The 23,734-nt window shown below is 46.3% G+C and overlaps 2 protein-coding genes across 4 annotated transcripts in view; one reads left to right on the top strand and one right to left on the bottom strand.

Moving 5' to 3' along the window:
• The window catches only part of TOE1 (target of EGR1, exonuclease), a 54,384-nt gene extending 48,159 nt beyond the window's left edge, over positions 1-6,225 (top strand). For both annotated transcript variants that reach the window (XM_063939426.1, XM_063939425.1), the window contains exon 8: positions 5,200-6,225. In XM_063939426.1, coding sequence (XP_063795496.1) covers positions 5,200-5,838 — 639 coding nt within the window. In that variant the 3' untranslated portion in view covers positions 5,839-6,225. The remainder of the gene's footprint in view (positions 1-5,199) is intronic.
• An 8,472-nt stretch (positions 6,226-14,697) lies between these two features.
• TESK2 (testis associated actin remodelling kinase 2) overlaps positions 14,698-23,734 on the bottom strand; it is a 184,740-nt gene continuing 175,703 nt past the window's right edge. For both annotated transcript variants that reach the window (XM_063939412.1, XM_063939413.1), the window contains exons 9-11: positions 22,253-22,339; positions 20,066-20,207; positions 14,698-18,587 (exon numbers count right to left, since the gene is read on the bottom strand). In XM_063939412.1, the coding sequence (XP_063795482.1) occupies positions 17,632-18,587; positions 20,066-20,207; positions 22,253-22,339 (1,185 nt within the window). In that variant the 3' untranslated portion in view covers positions 14,698-17,631. The remainder of the gene's footprint in view (positions 18,588-20,065; positions 20,208-22,252; positions 22,340-23,734) is intronic.

Here is a 23,734-nt window from a genome sequence, read left to right as displayed (position 1 = left end):
GAGCCGCGCCGCCGTCCCCCTTACAGAGCCAGAAGCATGAAGATGGTCCGGAAAATCGGCGGCAGAAGACTTCAGTCTTCACCAAGGTAGCGCACAGCACTGCAGCTGTGCGCCATTGCTCCTCATACACACTTCACACTCCGGTCACTGAAGGTGCAGGGCGCTGGGGGGGGGGGGGCGCCCTGAGCAGCAATAAAAACACCTTGGCTGGCAAAATAATCACAATATATAGCCCCAGAGGCTATATATGTGATAATTACCCCTGCCAGAATCCATAAAAAAGCGGGAGAAAAGTCCGCGAAAAAGGGGCGGAGCTATCTCCCTCGGCACACTGGCGCCATTTTCTCTTCACAGTGTAGCTGGAAGACAGCTCCCCAGGCTCTCCCCTGTAGTTTTCAGGCTCAAAGGGTTAAAAAGAGAGGGGGGGGGGGGGGGCCACTAAATTTAGGCGCAATATTGTTTATACAAGCAGCTATTGGGGAAAATTCACTCAGTGATAGTGTTTATCCCTACATTATATAGCGCTCTGGTGTGTGCTGGCATACTCTGTCTCCCCAAAGGGCTGTGTGGGGTCCTGTCCTCAGTCAGAGCATTCCCTGTGTGTGTGCGGTGTGTCGGTACGGCTGTGTCGACATGTTTGATGAGGAGGCTTATGTGGAGGCGGAGCAGATGCCGATAAATGGGATGTCGCCCCCTGTGGGCCGACACCAGAGTGGATGGATAGGTGGAAGGTATTAACCGACAGTGTCAACTCCTTACATAAAAGGCTGGATGACGTAACAGCTATGGGACAGCCGGCTTCTCAGCCCGCGCCTGCCCAGGCGTCTCAAAGGCCATCGGGGGCTCAAAAACGCCCGCTCCCTCAGATGGCAGACACAGATGTCGACGCGGAGTCTGACTCCAGTGTCGACGAGGTTGAGACATATACACAATCCACTAGGAACATCCGTTACATGATCCCGGCAATAAAAAATGTGTTACACATTTCTGACATTAACCCAAGTACCACTAAAAAAGGGTTTTATGTTTGGGGAGAAAAAGCAGGCAGTGTTTTGTTCCCCCATCAAATGAGTGAATGAAGTGTGAAAAAGCGTGGGTTCCCCCGATAAGAAACTGGTAATTTCTAAAAAGTTACTGATGGCGTACCTTTTCCCGCCAGAGGATAAGTTACGCTGGGAGATATCCCCTAGGGTGGATAAGGCGCTCACACGTTTGTCAAAAAAGGTGGCACTGCCGTCTTAGGATACGCCCACTTTGAAGGTACCTGCTGATAAAAAGCAGGAGGCTTTCCTGAAGTCTGTATTTACACACTCAGGTACTAGACTGAGACCTGCAGATAGTGCTGCTGCAGCATGGTCTGTAACCCAGTGAAGCAGGGATACTATTTTGCGAACATAAGACGTCGTCTTATATATGAGGGATGCACAGAGGGATATTTTGCCAGCTGGCATCCTGAATTAATGCAATGTCCATTCTGTCAGGAGGGTATTAGAGACCCGACACTGGACAGGTGATGCTGACTTTAAAAGGCACATAGAGCCTTATAAGGGTGAGGAATTGTTTGGGGATGGTCTCTGGGACCTCGTATCCACAGCAACAGCTGGGAAGAAAAATTTTTACCTCAGGTTTCCTCACAGCCTAAGAAAGCACTGTATAATCAGGTACAGTCCTTTTGGCTTCAGAAAAGCAAGCGGGTCAAAGGCGCTTCCTTTCTGCACAGAGACGAGGGAAGAGGGAAAAAGCTGCACCAGTCAGCCAGTTCCCAGAATCAAAATTCTTCCCCCACTTCCTCTGAGTCCACCGCATGACGCTGGGGCTCCACAGGCGTAGCCAGGTACGGTGGGGGGCCGCCTCAAAAATTTCAGCGATCAGTGGGCTCGCTCACAGGTGGATCCCTGGATCCTTCAAGTAGTATCTCAGGGGTACAGGCTGGAATTCGAGGCGTCTCCCCCCCCGCCGTTTCCTCAAATCTGCCTTGCCGACAACTCCCTCAGGCAGGGAGGCTGTGCTAGAGGCAATTCACAAGCTGTATTCCCAGCAGGTGATAGTCAAGGTGCCCCTACTTCAACAAGGACGGGGTTACTATTCCACACTGTTTGTGGTACCGAAACCGGACGGTTCGGTGAGACCCATTTTAAATTTGAAATCCTTGAACACATACATAAAAAATTCAAGTTCAAGATGGAATCGCTCAGGGCGGTTATTGCAAGCCTGGACGAGGGGGATTACATGGTATCCCTGGACATCAAGGATGCTTACCTGCATGTCCCCATTTACCATCCTCACCAGGAGTACCTCAGATTTGTGGTACAGGATTGCCATTACCAATTCCAGACGTTGCCGTTTGGTCTGTCCACGGCACCGAGGGTATTTACCAAGGTAATGGCCGAAATGATGATACTCCTTTGAAAAAAGGGTGTTTTAATTATCCCGTTCTTGGACGATCTCCTAATAAAGGCGAGGTCCAGGGAGCAGTTACTGGTCGGAGTAGCACTATCTCGGGAAGTGCTACAACAGCATGGCTGGATTCTAAACATTCCAAAGTCACAGCTGGCCCAAGATGAGCCCACCTTCCTCGTGTGCAGTGATGTCTGCACACGAGTCCCAGGACTCGTGTGCAGTGATGCACCGATACCCGTTTTGGTTTTAGGAGGTCTCTGACTAGAGATGACAACTCCTCGGCTTTCTCCTGCGGGAGAAACACTTTTTTCTGTTCTGTGTCCAGACCTTTGTAAAGGGAGTGCTACATATTCAGCCCCCTTTTGTGCCTCCTGTGGCACCTTGGGATCTCAATGTGGTCTTGAGTTTCCTAAAATCACATTGGTTTGAGCCACTAAAAACTGTGGATCTGAAATATCTCACGTGGAAAGTGGTCATGTTATTGGCCTTGGCTTCGGCCAGGCGTGTGTCAGAATTGGCGGCTTTGTCATGTAAAAGCCCTTATCTGATTTTTCATATGGATAGGGCAGAATTGAGGACTCGTCCCCAGTTTCTCCCTAAGGAGGTATCAGCTTTTCACTTGAACCAACCTATTGTGGTGCCTGCGGCTACTAGGGACTTGGAGGATTCCAAGTTACTGGACGTAGTCAGGGCCTTGAAAATGTATGTTTCCAGGACGGCTGGAGTCAGGAAAACTGACTCGCTTTTTATCCTGTATGCACCCAACAAAATTGGTGCTCTTGCTTCTAAGCAGACTATTGCTCGCTGGATTTGTAGCACAATTCAGCTGGCGCATTCTGCGGCTGGATTGCCGCATCCTAAATCAGTGAAAGCCCATTCCACGAGGAAGGTGGGCTCATCTTGGGCGGCTGCCCGAGGGGTCTCGGCTTTACAACTTTGCCGAGCTGCAACTTGGTCAGGGGCAAACACGTTTGCTAAATTCTACAAATTTGATACCCTGGCTGAGGAGGACCTTGAGTTCTCTCATTCGGTGCTGCAGAGTCATCCGCACTCTCCCGCCCGTTTGGGAGCTTTGGTATAATCCCCATGGTCCTTACGGAGTCCCCAGCATCCACTAGGACGTCAGAGAAAATAAGATTTTACTCACCGGTAAATCTATTTCTCGTAGTCCGTAGTGGATGCTGGGCGCCCATCCCAAGTGCGGATTGTCTGCAATACTTGTATATAGTTATTGCCTAACTAAAGGGTTATTGTTGAGCCATCTGTTGAGAGGCTCAGTTGTATTTCATACTGTTAACTGGGTTTAATATCACGAGTTGTACGGTGTGATTGGTGTGGCTGGTATGAGTCTTACCCGGGATTCAAAATCCTTCCTTATTGTGTCAGCTCTTCCGGGCACAGTATCCTAACTGAGGTCTGGAGGAGGGGCATAGAGGGAGGAGCCAGTGCACACCAGGTAGTACCAAATCTTTCTTTTAGTGTGCCCAGTCTCCTGCGGAGCCCGTCTATTCCCCATGGTCCTTACGGAGTCCCCAGCATCCACTACGGACTACGAGAAATAGATTTACCGGTGAGTAAAATCTTATTTTCCTTTTTATAGTGGTAATAAACGAACATAAGACACTTTGATCCAGCAGTAGAGTGAGACACCGTTGTCTTAAATGTCCGTGTGTCTCTAGTTCTGTGGTTAGTTCCTTGCCATGTCTTTGCTGTGACCGTAACTGTGCACTGGGCCAAGCTCGTGAACTGGTTTTGCAAAAAAAAAAATATAATTATATGTGCATCTGCTGATGAGAAGGGGCAGAAGGGATTGGTTTCCTTGAAGTTTTATTCTCTTTCCTATAATGTTACAATCTGAGTTATCGATTTGGAGAATAAAGCAAACCAAAGTGTAGTGGAAGATGCATTGATGGGGAAAGTTAAGACTCTTAGGGCGGGATTGAAATCTTGCAGCTCCCCGCCCGCCGGCAGTATTCAAATGTTACTGCCAATGGGTGTGATATCAGCATTTCAGCTTGCCACCCCCTGGGGTGGTGAGCTGAAATGCACAAAAAGTGACCTGTTTGGACGCCCAAACGGGACTTTTAGCGATCGCTCCCATGACTTTAGTCTGGTTTAGCTGCTTTACGTGGCTAAACCCGTCTCTCTTATGGGCACGATAACAGGGGGCCATAGAATATCGCCCCGCGATTTCTCGTCATTTTAGACGGGAGATCGGGGGCAATTAAAGATTTGAATCTCGCCCTTATATTTTGACTTGAGATTAAATTGAACAAGCAGACGTGCCCATGTGTATAAGCCCACCAATTCTATAGACTCAAGGCCCCCATACATCAGCAGACGATTGTGCAAATAAATGTGCACTGTATTTCATTCACAGATCGTGGATTCAGTCCAAAAATTGATTGGGATTGTTAAATCAGGTTGTCCAATAATGTTGGATTTCACAGATCAATTGGGGCTGTAGATTGCTAGTGTATGGTAAACAATCAGCAGATTTGCAGACCGTTTCTACTAAACCGATGAGCCTTTCTATTGCCATTTGTCCCTATACATTACCAGATTTTAATTCCAATCAGCTAGATTTTTAAGATTTCTTTTAAATTCAATGCCAAACCCATGAGAGGTTATTGTCTGAATATTGAGGCTGGCATTGCACATTGCTGCAGAGATTTATTGTTCTGAGAATGTATTTGGACAGGAAGATTGGTGGATTAATACTATTGATGTTGGAATTTATGTGTTTATCAGCAAATATCTTTTAGAAACACATTAATCGGTGTGATCTCATCTTGACAGGCATATGGCTGGTGTCCCAATGGCTTTAAATGTACACGTTCTCACAATATTGACCTGATCCTCGCGGAGGACGAGAAGGGCACAACGGACAAGCCAAGAAAGAGACGGAAAAGGAAAAAGGACGCAGCAAAGCAGGGAATGGACAGCAATGTGGAGATGGACATGGAGCCCAGTTGTAAACAGGCTAATATCACTGGTGCAGCACTAGGTGTGGGAGATGGGGGGACACTCCAATCTAGCTCCATACTGGCCACAGAAACTGTCACTATGGACCAGTCTCAAACCACTGGAGAAGTAGATAAGGAGGACCCACCACTAGAGGACGGTCCTACTAACAAAGACTCAGATAAAAATACCAGTTTGCCGCCAACAGCAGAAAATATCTCCCGATCAGCCGAGGGTGGAACCCACAGAGCTGGGTTTGATGCCTTCATGACCGGGTACATTATGGCCTATGTGTGGATGCTGAAAAAAGGAAACGAGTTGGACTCTTCTGCATCCCAATGTCTGCCAGACTGCCACAATAAAGTCTACTTGAGCGGGAAGAACGTGCCATTGCAGATTGTGAAAAGCATCTTCTCCAAGTCCACCAGAGCTCATGTCCAGAAGATGAAGCTGATCTCAAGTGATCGTTCCTAGTTGGGATCTAGTTTTAGTGGGAAGCAATGGGCCAATTTTGTTCTCAGCGTTTCCTGATGGGACAGGCAGAAGCCATTTCCTTAACAAGTGCAGCATGGACACTGGATGATACTAAGAACTTGCCTGCTTTCTACATACACTAATGGAAGATTAATTTATGTACAAGGTTCTGTTATCCACATTGCTGGTCATACATTGCCGACACCTCTAGGGGGTGCCTGCAAGATAACCCAAAACTTCCAACCTAATTGTATCCCCAACTATGTAATATATTAATTGATGTAGTATTCTCAGACAGAGGAATATTACTGTTTCTCAAAGTGCTGGTCCAACTGTTTTGTTTTTTATTGAGGGGGAAAGAATATTACAAATTAATATTTGTTAAAATGGTTTTTTGTTTATTGAGAGCTAATTACTAACATTGCACAGCAAATCTGCACTAAGGGCCTAATTCAGCTGGAGACGCGGAAGTGCGTAAATTGCTATTCAGCGGTTTCTGCACATGCGTGAGGACTTAAGATTGCGATCACAATCTAATTCCTAGCAGGGTGTGTTGACAGGGCGCCGTCGCAGTCTGGTCAATGGAGGTGCATCCGGACCGATGACGGGCTGTGACGGCTGCCTGATGTCACATGAAACATGATGGCTCTGTGCTTGTATAGCGATGCACTTGCATTTTAGTGGGGGAAGGGGTGGAGGACCTGGTGTGCGGGGTGGCCTTGCTCCGTGATTGATAGCTTGCTGAATGCTAGAGAACAGGTGTGTAGTTTTGCAATTTTTCCCAAAACTACAACTTAACAGCCCTACACACTTAAAGATATGAACGATCTCGTTCATTAATAAATGAGATACCGTTTGTATCTTTCAGTGTGTAGGCACCAACAATCTGCAATACCTGCAGGCCAACATGGACAATCTCGTCCATATTAGCATGCAGGGCTATGGAGCCGGGTGATGGGAGTGAAGAAACTTCACTCACCCTGTCACCTCTTCCCCGCCAGCCAGCTGCTGAATGTGTAGGGCCCTTTAAGCTGCATTAGGCCCTAAATCCAATAAGACATGAGTTGCTAATTGTCCAGAGCAAGTACCAATGTAAGAAACTAGCTGATTGGTTTCTGATTTGTACCTTTTGTGTAATGTCTGTAAATAACCCTCGGGCCATGGCTGCGGCTTTATTTTAGCGGCTCCATAGTGATCACTTCAGAATCTTTCCTTGGATATGTCACTGGGAAAGACTTGTTACATAAATACATTATAGAATGTAAAGCTTAGTGCTGGTATTTGCCCATTACCTTCTGTTAGCACAATGGGATCAGCTTGCATTGTTTTACATGGCAGATTAGAGGCAGCCTTATTTTATTTGAAATGTTGCAGCTGAAACCAAACCTAGATATCTAGGTCTCTGTCCTCACACCTATACATGGTATAAAGCAATCGCCGAGAACCCTACTGTTATGTAGAACACTGATGTTGTTACATAGGAGATTGCTCTAGGCAGGGCAGCGGCTGTGTAAATGCCACTGATGGGTACATTGCAGAAACTGACACCTCATTCTGTTACTCTCACTAAGGGGGACATTTACTAAGCAGTGATAAGAGCGGAAAAGCTGCCCCATCAACCAATCAGCAGCTCTGTATCATTTTATAGTATGCAAAGTATAGATGTTACTTCAGTGCTGATTGGTTGCTATGGGCAACTTCTCCACTGCCTCACTGCTTAGTAAATGTCCCCCTAAAACATTTATGGGTGATGTTTCACGGCCAGAGCTGTCACTTGTCTGTGAACAGAATGTGGAAGGGACTGAAGGATTATAGAGCTGTGGGCAAATTACACATTTCCTGCAATGAGGAAAGCAGCCTGGACTGTTATCTCTGCCGCAAGTGTGTCAGTCCCTTCTCCATTCTAGTTACCCATGCCAGTCACACACACCTGGGGTCAGAGTACCAATCACTCTCCAATAGTTCTCTATGCCAGGCAGTTGCCCATAGTTCCTGGCCGAGCCAGATCACTACTCCACCCTGGTTTCCCATGCCACTTACACATAAAATGGCTAACATGTCCATATACCAGTCCTCTCTCCATCTTGGGTACATGTGCCAGGCAGAGTCCCATGGTTTCCTGTGTCAGAGCACTGGGCACACATCCATGCTGGATGCAACAAGGTTTACCTTGATAGATGTGCAAATGTTGCCGTTCCAGCTTATTAAGTATGCAGACTATACCCTCAGCCAGAGGTTCCCAAACTCAGGAATCAAGGCACCCAGGTTTTAAGGATATCCATGGCTGAGCACAGATTGGTAAATCAAATATACAGGTGTTTTATTTCAATCAAATCACCTATACTCAAGCATATTGATTCTTAAAACCTAGACCGTTAAGGGGGGTACTCACGGAGCGATATTCTAAGCAATCTGACTAGAATATCAGCATGATCGCTCCGTGTGTAGCCCCCTCACCTATAGCGATGCGCAGCCCCGCACATCGCTATCGCTGCTGCTAGATTGGCCTGCATGCAGGCCAATCTAGCGGGTCGCTCACTTCACGCGCTGGGTGAAGTGAGCGGCCCCCCCGCACGCTCAGCACAGATCGCGCTGTGCTGAGCGGCAGGAGAGATGTGTGCTGAGCGGTTCGCTCAGCACACATCTCTCCTGCATCGGCCCGTGGGTACTGGGCTTTAGGGTGCCTTGAGTTTAGGAACCTGCCAGGAACACGGCCGTGCATTGCTTGTACTGATACACTTCCAGCTACATGCGGTTTTATCTGTAGGGTACTGAACAAATACACATGTACATTCCATTTTCATGCACTTGAGAAACACTGGGGCCTAGAGCGTGGTAACAGGAGACTAGATACTTCAAATTCCTGAAAAGGCTTCAGTTCCTCCTGCTTGTTTCTTCAGTGCCCACCAGAGCTGGATGCCAAGTCAAGGGTGAGAAGGATTTAAGAACAGCATTAACACATTTATGCATGCAGTATGAAAATGTGCCCTGTATGGGAAATAAGGAGTGTTACGGTAGACCATTGTTAACTCTTCCTGCAAGGTACATTGGGTTCCACAGGGAAACATCAGTGTGTAGGGTGGATCTTGATCTAGAGGACACCAACTGGCTAAAGCTTTAGGCAGTCCCAGGATGCATTGGGGCCTTCTCTATAACCCCACTTCCAGGTACTGTGAGCTCAGTTTCATTAACCAGGCCAATGCAGGAGAAGGGGAAAAAAGAAGGTAAATGTTAGTCACATAGAACCACCATCTCACAACAGGAGAAAGAACCAGCGGCTAATACCATACAAACCCACAGTGTGTCAGGCAATAGCCAATAAAAATAAGACCTTGGCCATGAGCCATTTAAGGTCCACCATCTCAAGTGGTTCAAATGGAGACTCTTGCAGGACAACAGAGTTTCCATGACGCCACAGGAGAGACATAGGGAGGCTGAATCCGTAAGACATCCTGCGTGAATATATGAATGTCCGGTATACATGCAATTTTTCGCTGAAACCATACCGACAAGGCAGATATGTGAACCTTGAGGGAGGCCAGACGAAGGCCTAAGTCCAGGCCGCTTTACAGAAAAGCCAGAATTCTGGAAGTTCTGAATCTGTATGCATCATAATTCTTATCAGCACACCAGCTGAAGTAAGAATTCCAGAACCTGTAATAAATCAGAGCAGGTGTTGGTTTGAGGGCTTTTAACATAGTTTGGATAACTGCCTCAGAGAATCCTTTGACTCTCAGGAGTGATGCCTCAAGAGCCACGCCATCAAACCCAGCCTGGCCAGATCCAGATAAAGACAAGGACCCTGTATGAGGAGGTCTGGGCGTTAAGGAAGAAGAGGATGCTCTGTCAATAGACCCTGCAGGTCTGAGCACCAATACCATCTGGGACATGCTGGAGCGACTAGAAGTGGATATCCTCCTTCTTGTTTGAATTTCCGCAGGAGTGACACTGGAGGGAACACATAGGGAAGCCGAACGCTCCATGGAATTGCCAGTGCGTCCACAAACGCTGCTTGAAGATGTCTGTTCCTTGATCCAAAGAACTTGTGATTGTGTCAAGACGCCATCAGGTCTATGTCTGGTAGACCCCAGTTTTCCACTAGGAGTTGAAAGACTTCTGGATGAAGACTCCACTCTCTGGCGTGCACGTCTTGGTGACTGAGGAAGTCCGCTTCCCAGTTTAGGATGCCGGGAATGAACAACTGCCAATAATGCAGATGGCATTCGACCCATTGAAGTATTGTTGACACTCCCATCATAGCCATGCGGCTTCTAGTGCCACCTTGATTGTTTATGTATGCCACTGTAGTGGCATTGTCTGACCATACTTGAACCAGCCTGTTCTGTACTAGAGGCAGGGCAAGAGTCAATGCATTGAAAACCACCCACAACTCCAGAATGTTTATTAGGAGGAGTGACTCCTCCTTGATCCAGCAACCCTGAAAAGAGTGTTGCTCTAACACCGCACCCCATCCCCACAGACTAGCATCCGTTGTCAGCAGGACCCAGTCAGGGAACCAGAAGGGACGGCCCCTGCTCAATTGCTGGTCCTGTAGCCACCAGGTCATTGACAGATGAACCTCCAGAGTCAAAGTGATCATGTGAGATCTGATCCGATGAGGTAGGTCGTCCCACTTGGAAAGGATTAACCTCAGTAGAGGGCGAGAATGAAAATGAGCATACTCTACCATGTTGAATGCCGACACCATCAAGCCAAGTACCTGCATCGCCGAGTGTATCGACACTCTGGGGGCGACAAAGGAAGCATCTTATCCTGTCTTGAAGTCTCAGGACTTTTTCTGGAGACAGAAATAGTCGTTGACTGTGTGTCCAGGAATGCCCCCAGGTGCACCATGCTCTGAGCTGGGACCAGCGATGATTTCTTCCGATTGATGAGCCACCCGTAGGCTTGTAGGAAGCTTACAGTCAGTTGTAGATGAGTGAGGAGGACCTCATGGGAGTTTGCCAGAATCAGCAAGTCATCCAGATAGGGCAGGATCCTGACTCCCTGGCGCCGGAGATGGGCCGGCATTACGGCCATGACCTTGGTGAAGATCTGAGGAACCATAGCCAGTCCAAATGGCAGAGCCTGGAACTGATAGTGGAGGTTGCCACTTCTGATGCGACATGGCAATAGGTATATGCAGGTAGGCATCCTGTATATCCAGGGATACCATATAGTCTCCGGGTTCCATAGCCAGTATAATTGAGTGCAGTGTTTCCATACGGAACTTGGACACTCTCACAAACTTGTTCAGTGATTTGAGGTTAAGTATAGGCCGGAAAGACCCATTGGGTTTCGGAACTAGAAACAGGGTCGAGTAGTAACCTCTGCCTCTCTGGGTTAGAGGAACCGGCACTACCACTCCTGTATTCAGGAGAGAGCTCACAACATTTTGCAAAGCTTGCGCCTTTAACGGATCCAAAGGGATAACAGTGGTGCAAAACTGGCGTGGGGAACGTCTCTTGAAGGAGACTGCGTACCTGTGAAAGACAACTTCTCAAACCCATGCGGCTGAAGTGGTCTTTAACCAGACCTGGGTGAACTGCAGAAGTTGGCCTCCTACCCTGGAGTCCCCTAGGGGGAGACACGCCCTGTCAGGCTTGTCTTGTTTAGAAGCAGGCTCACGGGCCGACCAGGACTGCTTTTTTTGGGGTTTAGTGGTCTTGGGAGCATGGGTATGCCTGACCTTTTGCTTTCCCTTGAGGCCGAAAGAAACGAAAAGTGGTACCTTTAGCCTTTTGTGCAGAAGGATTAGTATTTGGGAGAAAGGCAGTCTTAGCAGCCACCAATTCAGACACTATTTTATTTAGGTCTTCACCAAACAAAATGTCCCCTTTAAAGGGGAGTACCTCCAAGGTCTTTTTGAGTCTAGGTCCACCTTCCATGGCCTCAACCACAGAATACGGCGAACCAGGACAGACATAGTCGATGCCTTGGCTGTCAACACACCCGCCTCAGCGGACGTCTCCCGAATGTAATAGGCGTTGGTGATAAAGTGAGACTGGTATTGTCTGGCATTGTCAAATATATCCTCAGGCAGCTCTTCCTGTAATGCCTGAACCCATGCTTCAATTCCTTTTGCAGCCCAATAGGCCGCAATAGTGGGTCTATGTACAGCACCTGTAAGGGAGTAAATAGATTTCAAGCATCCCTCCATATGCTTATCCGTCGGTTCCTTCAGTTAAGCGACAGTGGTGACACAACTAGGCAGGTGACATGAGAATCCACCTGCGGTGAATTTTCCCACTTGTTACATAACGCTGCAGGGACAGGATAGCGAGCAAAAACCCGTTTAGACAGAGGAAATTTCTTCCCTGGATCAGACCAGGGCTCCTGCCTGATGCCCACCAAATGGTCAGAATGAGGTAATAGATTGATATATTTAAACGGCAGAAGGTGGTTAACAGTTTTCTTAGCCACCGTAGTGGAATCCTCATCATCAGTTATTTGTAGGATTTGCTTAAAAGCAGCCACAAGGGCAGGGACATCAATTTGCAATGGAGAATCCTCGTCAGTAGCACCTGATTCAGTGTCCGACAGGACAGTATGCTCCCCCTCCTCTTCAGATGAAACATCTGAGAGATTCGTGGATTGTGAGGAGGAAGCAGGCCGCTTAGATGACCCAGAGACACTAGAGTGACCTGGAGTAGATTTGTCTGACCAAGGAATGATTTAATTGCTGCAACTGGTTAGACCAATTTTCCACCCAAGGCTGATTAACCATAGGGACAATTTGTTGCTGTAATGGCACAGGTGGTCCCATAGGGGGCATAAGGTGTTCCACCAGAATACCCAGTAGGTTTGTGAATGCAGCCCACGGTGGCTCCTGATTGGTTACATGCAGGCGCATGATGCAGGAGCATCCACAGACTTACTGCCCTTCTTGTTAGACATTGTACACAAATGCAACAGAGCGAATTAGTACGATAAAGCCATATAGAGTATAATACCTGCGAATAAATACGTTAGTATGTGACTGTAGACACAGTACACAACCACCACAGTAGAATACATGTAATAGGTAAATACTGTGACGCACTATATATATGACCATGACGCACCTTGGGGGTCATTCTGAGTTGATCGCTCGCTATTTTCTGCAGCACTGCGAACAGTCGCCGCCTATAGGGGAGTGTATGTTTGCTTTGCAAGTATGCGATCGCATGTGCAGCAGAGCGGTACAAAAAAGTATTGTGCAGTTTCTGTGTAGCTCAGAACTTACTCAGCCGCTGCGATCACTCCAGCCTGTTCTTGCCCGGAATTGACGTCAGACACCCGCCCTGCAAACGCTTGGACACACGCGCATATTTTATTTATGTAAAAAAAAAAAACACAGCCACGCGAACCAGGAGAGCGACTGCAACCGTGTGCTTAAAGCCAGAGAGTCTCCGCCGCAAGTACCCGGGAACAGACTGCGGGAGTATGCAATGCCGCATGGGGAGGTGATGGAGCTGCAGCGCTAAAGTGTCAGCATGACATACAGCGCTGACAGCCCAGTTTTGAATACATTTTCAGAAAAATGTTTTTCAGGGATGCCCAGTGCAGCCCACCTGTTAAGTGAGCTACTTCTGCAGACACCAACTGACACTGTGCTCACAGTTCCTGGAGGCGGGGTTATAGAGGAGGCCCCAATGCATCCTGGGACAGCCTAAAGCTTTAGCCTGTTGGTGCCTCTGGATCAAGATCCACTCTACACCCTGATGTTTCCTTGTGGAAACCAATATAACCTGCTGCAGAAATACCATTACATTGACCTCTCCATCAGCCCCATTATGTATACTGACAACAACCGTCCAGTGGTCCTTTAACTCTGTTGACAATGACAACAAACGTGGCCACACAAAACTGGGATTGCAGGATGCAACATAAAATGGTATCATCCATTAACACAAAGTTCTCACTCTTACATGGGGTTGGGTACACACGATCAGCATTAATCATGCAGACAGTGGTGAAATGTCAGCATTTCGTCCTGGTGGCCTAGCGGTGACTGACCTGCTCCAGGCGGCGTCTTTCGGGTCCCAGCAGCCATGTGATAGTCACTTCCAGGTGAGAGCTGCGTCCTCTATCATTCCGGTACGTGTTTCCAGGGTAACTGTTCTCCTAATCCCGCCCCTACCACCTGACATTTTAACTATGTTGATATAACTGTTGACATTATGAATATCAACCTTTAAATGGTCAGATCAAGACACTAAGGGGGGCATTTACTAAGTAGTGATTAGAGCAGAGAAGTGAGCCAGTGGAGAAGTTGCCCATGGCCAGTGGCGTCACGCGGAGGGTGCGGCCCGCACCCGGGTGTGACACCAAATGTCAGCTCCTCCGCACTGACCGGAACCAGGTGCTGTAGTGAGAAAATCTCCTGCCACAGAAGAGGAGCCGACAGCGGACGGAGACTGGCTCTGGGGGAAGCCCAGCATCTCCGGAGATGCTGGGCACGCCCCCAGAGTGACGATTTCGGTATCCCCGCGAAGCCACGCCCCCTAAGTACAAGGCCACGACCCCTTTCTTGCCGCTATCGCGGCAGGAGATCAGGGGCGCGCACCGGGTGTCACCACACCCGGTGACGCCTCTGCCCATGGCAACCAATCAGCACGGAAGTAACATCTATAATTTGCATACTATAAAATTATACAGAGCTGCTGATTGGTTGATGGGGCAACTTCTATACTGGCTCACTTCTCCACTCTTATCACTGCTTAGTAAATGTCCCCCTAACTGAACTTGTAGCCCATAACCATATGGTCCGAGCAGCAGTGTGATGGAGACCGTTACACACTCATAATATTTATGGTATCGTGAATAAATGCAGCAAGCAGTTTGAGAATGAAAAAGAACACAATGCAGACTAAACGGTTTCATAGATCGGGACGGCAACGCCAGACACTGCTAGACATTTTAATCTGTTCGCTAAATGAGAAATTACAACTACAAAAAAAAAAAAAAAAAGTCTAAAATGATTCATTCAATTTCTCTTTGGTTTCTCATTTCAGAAATCATATATACACAAAGCTCATTGGCAGAACATTGAAGCATAACCATTTTATAGATCCATAAATATACATAGAAAAATCATGGGGACGACAGATTTGAGAAAAAAAAATTATTAATTTGCTGGCAGTGATATTATTCTCGTCATGATTAATTACAGCTCCGTAAGGTTCCAAACCCATCGGTTTTAAGACTTAATAAAATGCTCATAAATATGAAAATAAACCAACTTTTAAAGAGGCTCAAAACCAGATCCGACTGCCAAAAACAACTTGACTTTTTGCATAGAAATGTATTGACAGCAAAATATCAGTTATAAGTGCAAAACAGAAGAATTCAAGTGTCTTTTACTATAAGACTGGTTCGTGTAAAAACAGCTCGAGCCGCAGAACGCCACCTTGGTCTGCCGTCCTTCCAGCATAGGTTTGTGAACCAATTGAAAATACCTTATACAAAAATAATATTTACTACTTCTCTCAATCAGTAACAATTACATGCCTGAAAAAAAGCCTACTTAAAAACAAAAGAAGACAATTGTAGTGATTAATCTGAAAGTACTGTACATTTTCCTACTTGGTTATTCAAGTGGTTCTGGAGTGCTCAGCATCATCAGGGCCCCGGAATTAATATACAACATAAATATCTGACGTGTGCATTGAAAAGTCATTTTCATCTTCGTTAAAAAAAAAGTGTACCCTGTCATCTACACATAGTGTGGTGGTCTACATAGTAAGCCTATCAAATCACTAGGAAATCGTGACATCACTGAGCTTTCAGTGATGTCACCAGTCCTTAGTGTACTGATTGGCTGCATTTTCATGAGATTGGGTTAAACCCAAAAACCGGTCGCTCCACTGTGTATATCTGATGAAGTACAGAACAATCGCCAATTCTTACCCGCATTCATATAGTTTGTCTCTTAGTTTAGACGTAAATGTTTTTGTTTTTAGCTGCAGCAACTAAAATGGGAAAAAAACTTAAATTTATTTAATTTCATAATGGAGCAAAGATTTATCACATACTTTAGTAAATGGGGATAATGGAGTCTGTTGTGGGCAGTAGCTGGTGTGGAAGGGACTATTTACACCACAGGTTCTCAAACTCTGTCCTCAGGACCCCACACGGTTCATGTTTTGCAGGTCACCTGTAGATTTTTAAAATGTGACAGTTGGTGATACACAGTGCAGCTGCTGGGTGACATGGAAAATGTGAACCGTGTGGGGTCCTGAGGACAGAGTTGGAGAACCACTGATTTACACTATAGTGCTCCTGAATGCCCTTCTCTAGCCAGCTAGTGGGAAGACTAGCTAAACTCACTATATACAAGAGCAAATGCATTATTGTGGATGAACTTTACAACAAGTTAATGTTACATGTTCCTATGTGAGCTGTGCAGTGTAACATTATAATCAGTTTATTTAGAAGGGGAATGGAGGCATGCCCATACTGTTACTTCCTCTTTCCATGCGAATTATGCAGGTCTTCCTTTATCTGCACAAGCTGACTCTCACAGCAGGGAGCAGATATCCACTTCTATAAAAGGAGGGTAATAGCCATAAATAGCCTGGTTAGATGGTAATCCAATACTAATTGTATTTAGTGGGTGGTAACGCCACTGATCAGAATGATAATACAGGACAGTGTCGCTCGAGAATCGGAGCACTGCAGCTCTGTAACATCATTACAACTGGAAATTAGACATTTTTATACAAGAAACGCTGGTTTCGGGTCAACAGATGTGATTTGGGGCGGGGGCAGAGGAGACTGGTCACTTCAGCTTGCGGATACACATTCTGTACACGTAACACTTGTTAGATGCGTGGTATAGATGCTCTGGTCTGGAGCCAATCAAATAACAACACTTTACCCTTTAAAAGCCAGAGTTGGGTAGACGCAGGCAGTTTTATACTTCACACCGACATTTCAAACTCTCTTAAATAGTTGCATTAAAACGGTCAGGTTACCCCAGGCCGGAGGGCGGAGGCTCCAACCGACCATGCTATGTGCAGTTCACATTACTTAGATGAATGCATGTTTAATGGACTTTACTAAGGTGGCAGTCTGGGGGGAGGTTCGGTGTCTAGGCCAACATACTGGCACTGAACAGGTTAAGGCATCACAAAATGACATTGAGCCCTAAAAGGTCTGTTTAAAAAGATTGGACCACCAGGGCACTATAAGCCACATTAATAAGTCTCACAGGTCTACCATGGAACTCAGGTGGCCAATGTTCACATCTGATTGGGTACACAGCATCACATGATTGATTGGTTACAATGTGTAACATGACATGAGTGCTGTTCATTGTATGAAATACATTTTATGTTCTAATGCATCGTGAATATGTTGGGAACATTAAGACAACAGGAGCTGCTGGCTTTAGCAATGGACACTTGTTTCCAATTTCTAAACTGCATTATACACTTTGATCTGGTTGCCGTAGTTTATAAAACCTTTTTCCTGTGCACCAGATCTCCAATGAGTTTGTGCGATTCACGTTTTGGATCCCTTTTGTGCATGAACCCTAATCCTCTTTACTTAGAGGTCACACCGATGACACACAGTCCCCAAATGACAGCCTGTAATAATCACCCAGACATAGATCTTTCTACCAGTTGTAGTACACGAATGGAGGGATAACAACCCTACCGGGAGGTGCAAATGTCAGGAATTGCAGGAAGAGCAGCAGGTGTTACAGCTCCTAAGGAAACCGGACAATGGGAAAATTCCATAATGAAAGATTCCTATTGTGTACTATAATCCCATTCAAGATACTGCGGATAACGTCAAGCAAGAGCGTCACATTTTAACCACTCCCTGCATAATCCGGCAGCCGGACACAGGGTCACATAGAAAGTCTTTGCTGTCTGTATCGTCACCCTGCAGTAATGAGAGATCCCCAAACACTGGTGGAGAGCTGCAGCTGACCGATGACCCAGAATGGTTCTCGTTTAGTTCATCCTCTATTTCCATGGCTTCGGAACTGGGGGATAACGCAAAGGAGTGGTCATCCTCAGGGAGGCAGTGAGCTGGACTTTGGGAACACAGGGTGGGCTTCTTGTTATTGACCAGCAGCTGGTTACAATACTCATCTACCTTGTTCTTCACCAGGGTGGGGGAACCAAAGCTACTCTCTTCCAGGGTTCCGCTGCCATCAGTGCAGTCCATTTCTTCGTCATTGGCCTGCACAGAGTCCGAGGTTGGTGAGCGCAACTTATATGGGGGAATTTCGGATACTCCGTATTTGATGTTACAGAGGAGTTTTGCCTTCACCTCACTGCTGTTCTGCGTAATGTCGCCCTTTCCCACTGTGGAGGGCGAGCAGTCTCTTTTTAAAAGCTCCGGAGAGACTGGCAGCGACCTACAGATTCTTCTGGGAATACAGCTGTTATCCACAGTGTCCTGGCTGTACAGCTGCCTTAGAGGCCCCGTCACCGGAACCCCGTCTATCTTGGGTGAATGCAAGTCAAAGACGTGAGAGATGACCGATTTGCTGGGCATGTCGAAGAATTTAATCTTTCCTCCTCTCAAGTCCTCCCTGGCGTTAAAGGGGTTGACCTTGCGCAGTGCCCCCTTGCTGGGAGTGTAGAAGGGGTCCTGCACGTTGATCTTCTGCACACCTTTCCGTGCAAAGACATCCGACTGACTCCGGGACAGAGTGATGTTGCGTCGCGGGCGTGGTGATTTCTGTGGGATTTTGTCATCCTGTGGTGTAGCGATGAGACGCTTGACCCCTTGGCTCTTCTCACTGGCCCCTGCACAGCAACAAAAACAAAATAGACACACATAAAGATTGACAGAAAACATCCTTCAAAGACCAATAGTCAAATAAACAACAATAGTGCAAAAACAACAATGTATATACAAAGCAAAAATAAATACGGTGTTGAAAGCTGGAAGGGGATCACACCACCACTGCCCGTACATGGGGGCAATGCAGATAATCTAGGGGTCTGCCAGATAACCACTGCACTTATCATGGAACTTCTGCATAAGGGTCAGGAGCGTCAGATGCAAACCAAGTCCTAGTCCAGAGGTTCCCAAACGCGGTCCTCAAGGCACCCCAACAGTCCAGGATTTCAGTATATCCATGGCTCAGCACAGATGGTTAAATCAAATTGACTGACGTGCTAATTAAGTCACCTGTGGCCAATCATGGATACATTTAAAACCTGGACCATTGGGGTGCCCTGAGGACCACGTTTGGGACCCTCTGTCCTAGTCACTATAACTTTAGCCATGGTGGTAAGGCATCAAGTATAACGGTAAAGTACCAGGGAATGCGTTTCTTCCAGATCCAGGCTAAGTAAGCAAATCTTATGGTTTAATGGGATGGGGGGGGAAGAGAGGGCTGTGGGACACCATTGGGTAGTCCCACAACAGTTACCAGTGCCGTGTCATTCCAGACTATGTAGAGAAAGTGGGGTGTGATACACTATGGAGGACATAGAAAAACACCTGCTGGTATCTAACACAGGGGAGTAGTATACTGAATAGAACCCAGAATTTGTGAGAGGATCCAGTCACAATCCCGGCGGTCAGGATGCCGTCTGTCAGAATCCGGACACTGATTGGAATGCCGGCGCTGGGGGAGGGGGACTGGGGGGGTGGTGGTGGTGGGGGGGGGTAGGTTTAGGCACCACCGGGAGGGTTAGGCTGCACGGGGGAGGGAGGGAGGTTCGGGGGACATTGGGGGAAGGTGGATATATGTACCCTCCCGTTGGGATTCTGATCATCGGGATGCTGGGGTCGGTATTCTGACCACCGGAATCCCAAACCCTTTGTGAGCACTCCTCACTAGAAATAGAAGCTATATCTGTCTCCCATTTAAGTTTAAGGGGGTCTAGTAAGCCTGGGATGAATCTGGCATTCTGGAGGTATTTGGCTCCTAGAGCCCAAACTGCTGACAAATGACTTAATTGTGGAAGATGACATAGTAGAAACTTGTACTGTGTGTCTCAGCTGCAAATATCTAAAAAAGGCGGTTTTAGGAACATCAAATTCACTTTGCAACTATAAAAATGACTTTAAACATCCTCCAAGAAAGCACTATGATTTTTATTAAAGAGCATCCAGTGTAGGCTGCCATTCGCTAGTGAACCCCCCCTAAAGTAGCCACTGGGCTAGTGTAGAAGGTGCACATCTAGACCATTACGCAGCTGGACTACACATAGAGGGATCACCAGGAACCTCCATACTGTGGCTTACGCTATACGAAGGCGGACACACTCACCTTTAGGAAGGGGTTTAGTCTCTGTAGCCTCGGGGCTATTAGCCCTTCGCTCATTTTCAGACTCTTCTTTCTTTGAACGATTTAAAATTTCCTCCAGCTGCTTCACAATGTCCACAAAGGACGGACGGAGCTTCGGGTCCATCTGACAAGAAACAATATGTGAAGACCAATCATCAGCACATGCATTATCATGTGTCATAGACACACAGGACCAGTGGGCGCTGCAGTATCCTACTGCTGTAGAACCTAGGAGGGTAACAATAGGCACCCAATGGAATTGCTGGTTTATTGGTAACAGCAGAGTAACAAGTTCTGCATGGGTTAAGCAGTGGTGTACATAGTAGTGGTGCAGTGTTAGCCTGGAGTTGCTGGGCGTTGTGGTTCACCTGATGCAGAACGCACTATCGGGCTGTTTACTCACTGAGGGAGCCGGCGGTATGCTTGTGGTGCTAACTGGTGAGGGTAGTGTATATTGGCAGCCCTTGTGGCTGTAGCAGGGTTCTGTGCCTGTTGGGCATGTCCGTGTACCCAGGAAGAAGGAGACACCCCGCGCTGTCGCAGTAGTGCATTCAGCAGGACGGACCTGCTGTAAGAGCTGCCCCTATGGCCCAGACAAGCCGCATCAGAATACTGATGATCCCTTCTCAACAAGGGTATGGTGGTTTTACAGAATGCATTCACTATGTCGAATGATAGGATGTCGATATGGTTAAATGACACCATCTAACATGTCGACATCTGCTAAATGTCAACATAGACAAAATATTGACAGTAGCGTTAGGGTTAATTATGGCAATGTCTATTTGATGCACGTCGACATAGTGTAGCCGATATACTGCACAAAACTTGTGCCTCAGTCTTACAATAAACATTTTTAAAACAGAAGTGCAATATATACAGGTTGAGTATCCCTTATCCAAAATGCTTGGGACCAGAGGTATTTTGGATATCTGATTTTTCCGTATTTTGGAATAATTGCATACCATAATGTGATATCATGGCGATGGGACCTAAATCTAAGCACAGAATGCATTTATGTTACATATACACCTTATACACACAGCCTGAAGGTAATTTTAGCCAATATTTTGTATAATTTTGTGCATTAAACAAAGTGTGTCTGCATTCACACAATTCATTTATGTTTCATATACACACAGCCTGAAGGTCATTTAATACAGTATTTTTTAATAACTTTGTGTATTAAACAAAGTTTGTGTACATTGAGCCATCAAAAAACAAAGGTTTCACTATCTCGCTCTCACTCAAAAAAGTCCGTATTTTCGGAATATTCCGTATTTCGGAATATTTGGATATGGGATACTCAACCTGTATGTATGTATATATACAGGTTGAGTATCCCTTATCCAAAATGCTTGGGACCAGAGGTATTTTGGATATCGGATTTTTCCATATTTTGGAATAATTGCATACCATAATGAGATATCATGGTGATGGGACCTAAATCTAAGCACAGAATGCATTTATGTTACATATACACCTTATACACACAGCCTGAAGGTAATTTTAGACAATATTTTTTATAACTTTGTGCATTAAACAAAGTGTGTGTACATTCACACAATTCATTTATGTTTCATATACACCTTATATACACAGCCTAAAGGTCATTTAATACAATATTTTTAATAACTTTGTGTATTAAACAAAGTTTGTGTACATTGAGCCATCAAAAAACAAAGGTTTCACTATCTCTCTTTCACTCAAAAAAGTCCGTATTTCGGAATATTCAGTATTTCGGAATATTTGGATATGGGATACTCAACCTGTATATATATATATATATATATATATATATATATATATACACACATATATATATATACATACATACATACACACATATATATATATATATATATATACACATATATCTCTCTATCTAGTTCACACTCCCCGACTGATGAGATGATACTCAAATTTGAATCACCTTTTCTGCTGTCTATTAATAGAACAGTTATTTCGAGCCCACCTACATATGAATTGGAGATGTTCCAATATATAGGAGTTCAGCATAAAAGCCAGAAGTGTGAGCTCTCTGTAGGGGCAGCCAGCACTCTCCCCTGTATAACATGTCGCCCTCAGGGCAGCAGGAAGAGGAGGATACATTTATATTAGTAGCAGGTTTACAAGCAGAGAACAGGAGAAGAGTTTGAGGCTACTCACATTGCAGCAGTTAAACGTCAGCTGAAGAAAGTCGGGAGGACAATCCCCAACCATGTGCTGGAAGGCGTCATAGTCCAGCCCAAAGTTCTGTGGAACAGGAGGAGGGGGGGGAAGTAAAAATAAGAATTTACTTACCGATAATTCTATTTCTCGGAGTCCGTAGTGGATGCTGGGGTTCCTGAAAGGACCATGGGGAATAGCGGCTCCGCAGGAGACAGGGCACAAAAAGTAAAGCTTTCCGATCAGGTGGTGTGCACTGGCTCCTCCCCCTATGACCCTCCTCCAAGCCTCAGTTAGGTACTGTGCCCGGACGAGCGTACACAATAAGGGAGGAATTTTGAATCCCGGGTAAGACTCATACCAGCCACACCAATCACACCGTACAACTTGTGATCAAACCCAGTTAACAGTATGATAACAGAGGAGCCTCTGAAAGATGGCTTCCTAAACAATAACCCGAATTAGTTAACAATAACTATGTACAATTATTGCAGATAATCCGCACTTGGGATGGGCGCCCAGCATCCACTACGGACTCCGAGAAATAGAATTATCGGTAAGTAAATTCTTATTTTCTCTATCGTCCTAGTGGATGCTGGGGTTCCTGAAAGGACCATGGGGATTATACCAAAGCTCCCAAACGGGCGGGAGAGTGCGGATGACTCTGCAGCACCGAATGAGAGAACTCCAGGTCCTCCTTAGCCAGAGTATCAAATTTGTAAAATTTTACAAACGTGTTCTCCCCTGACCACGTAGCTGCTCGGCAAAGTTGTAATGCCGAGACCCCTCGGGCAGCCGCCCAAGATGAGCCCACCTTCCTTGTGGAGTGGGCCTTTACAGATTTAGGCTGTGGCAGGCCTGCCACAGAATGTGCAAGTTGGATTGTGCTACAGATCCAACGAGCAATCGTCTGCTTAGACGCAGGAGCACCCATCTTGTTGGGTGCATACAATATAAACAACGAGTCAGATTTTCTGACTCCAGCTGTCCTTGCAATATATATTTTTAATGCTCTGACAACGTCCAGTAACTTGGAGTCCTCCAAGTCACTTGTAGCCGCAGGCACTACAATAGGCTGGTTCAGATGAAATGCTGACACCACCTTAGGGAGAAAATGCGGACGAGTCCGCAGTTCTGCCCTGTCCGAATGGAAAATCAGATATGGGCTTTTGTAAGATAAAGCTGCCAGTTCTGACACTCTCCTGGCCGAAGCCAGGGCTAGTAACATGGTCACTTTCCATGTGAGATATTTTAAATCCACCTTTTTTAGTGGTTCAAACCAATGAGATTTTAGAAATTCCAAAACCACATTGAGATCCCACGGTGCCACTGGAGGCACCACAGGAGGCTGTATATGCAGCACTCCCTTAACAAAAGTCTGGACTTCAGGAACTGAAGCCAATTCTTTTTGAAAGAAAATCGACAGGGCCGAAATTTGAACCTTAATAGATCCCAATTTGAGACCCATAGACAATCCTGATT

This window comes from Pseudophryne corroboree, chromosome 9 (assembly GCF_028390025.1).
Source record: "Pseudophryne corroboree isolate aPseCor3 chromosome 9, aPseCor3.hap2, whole genome shotgun sequence".
NCBI lineage: Eukaryota > Metazoa > Chordata > Amphibia > Anura > Myobatrachidae > Pseudophryne > Pseudophryne corroboree.
Note: the sequence above shows the minus strand (reverse complement) of the source record. Positions and strands in the feature narration are given on the sequence as shown.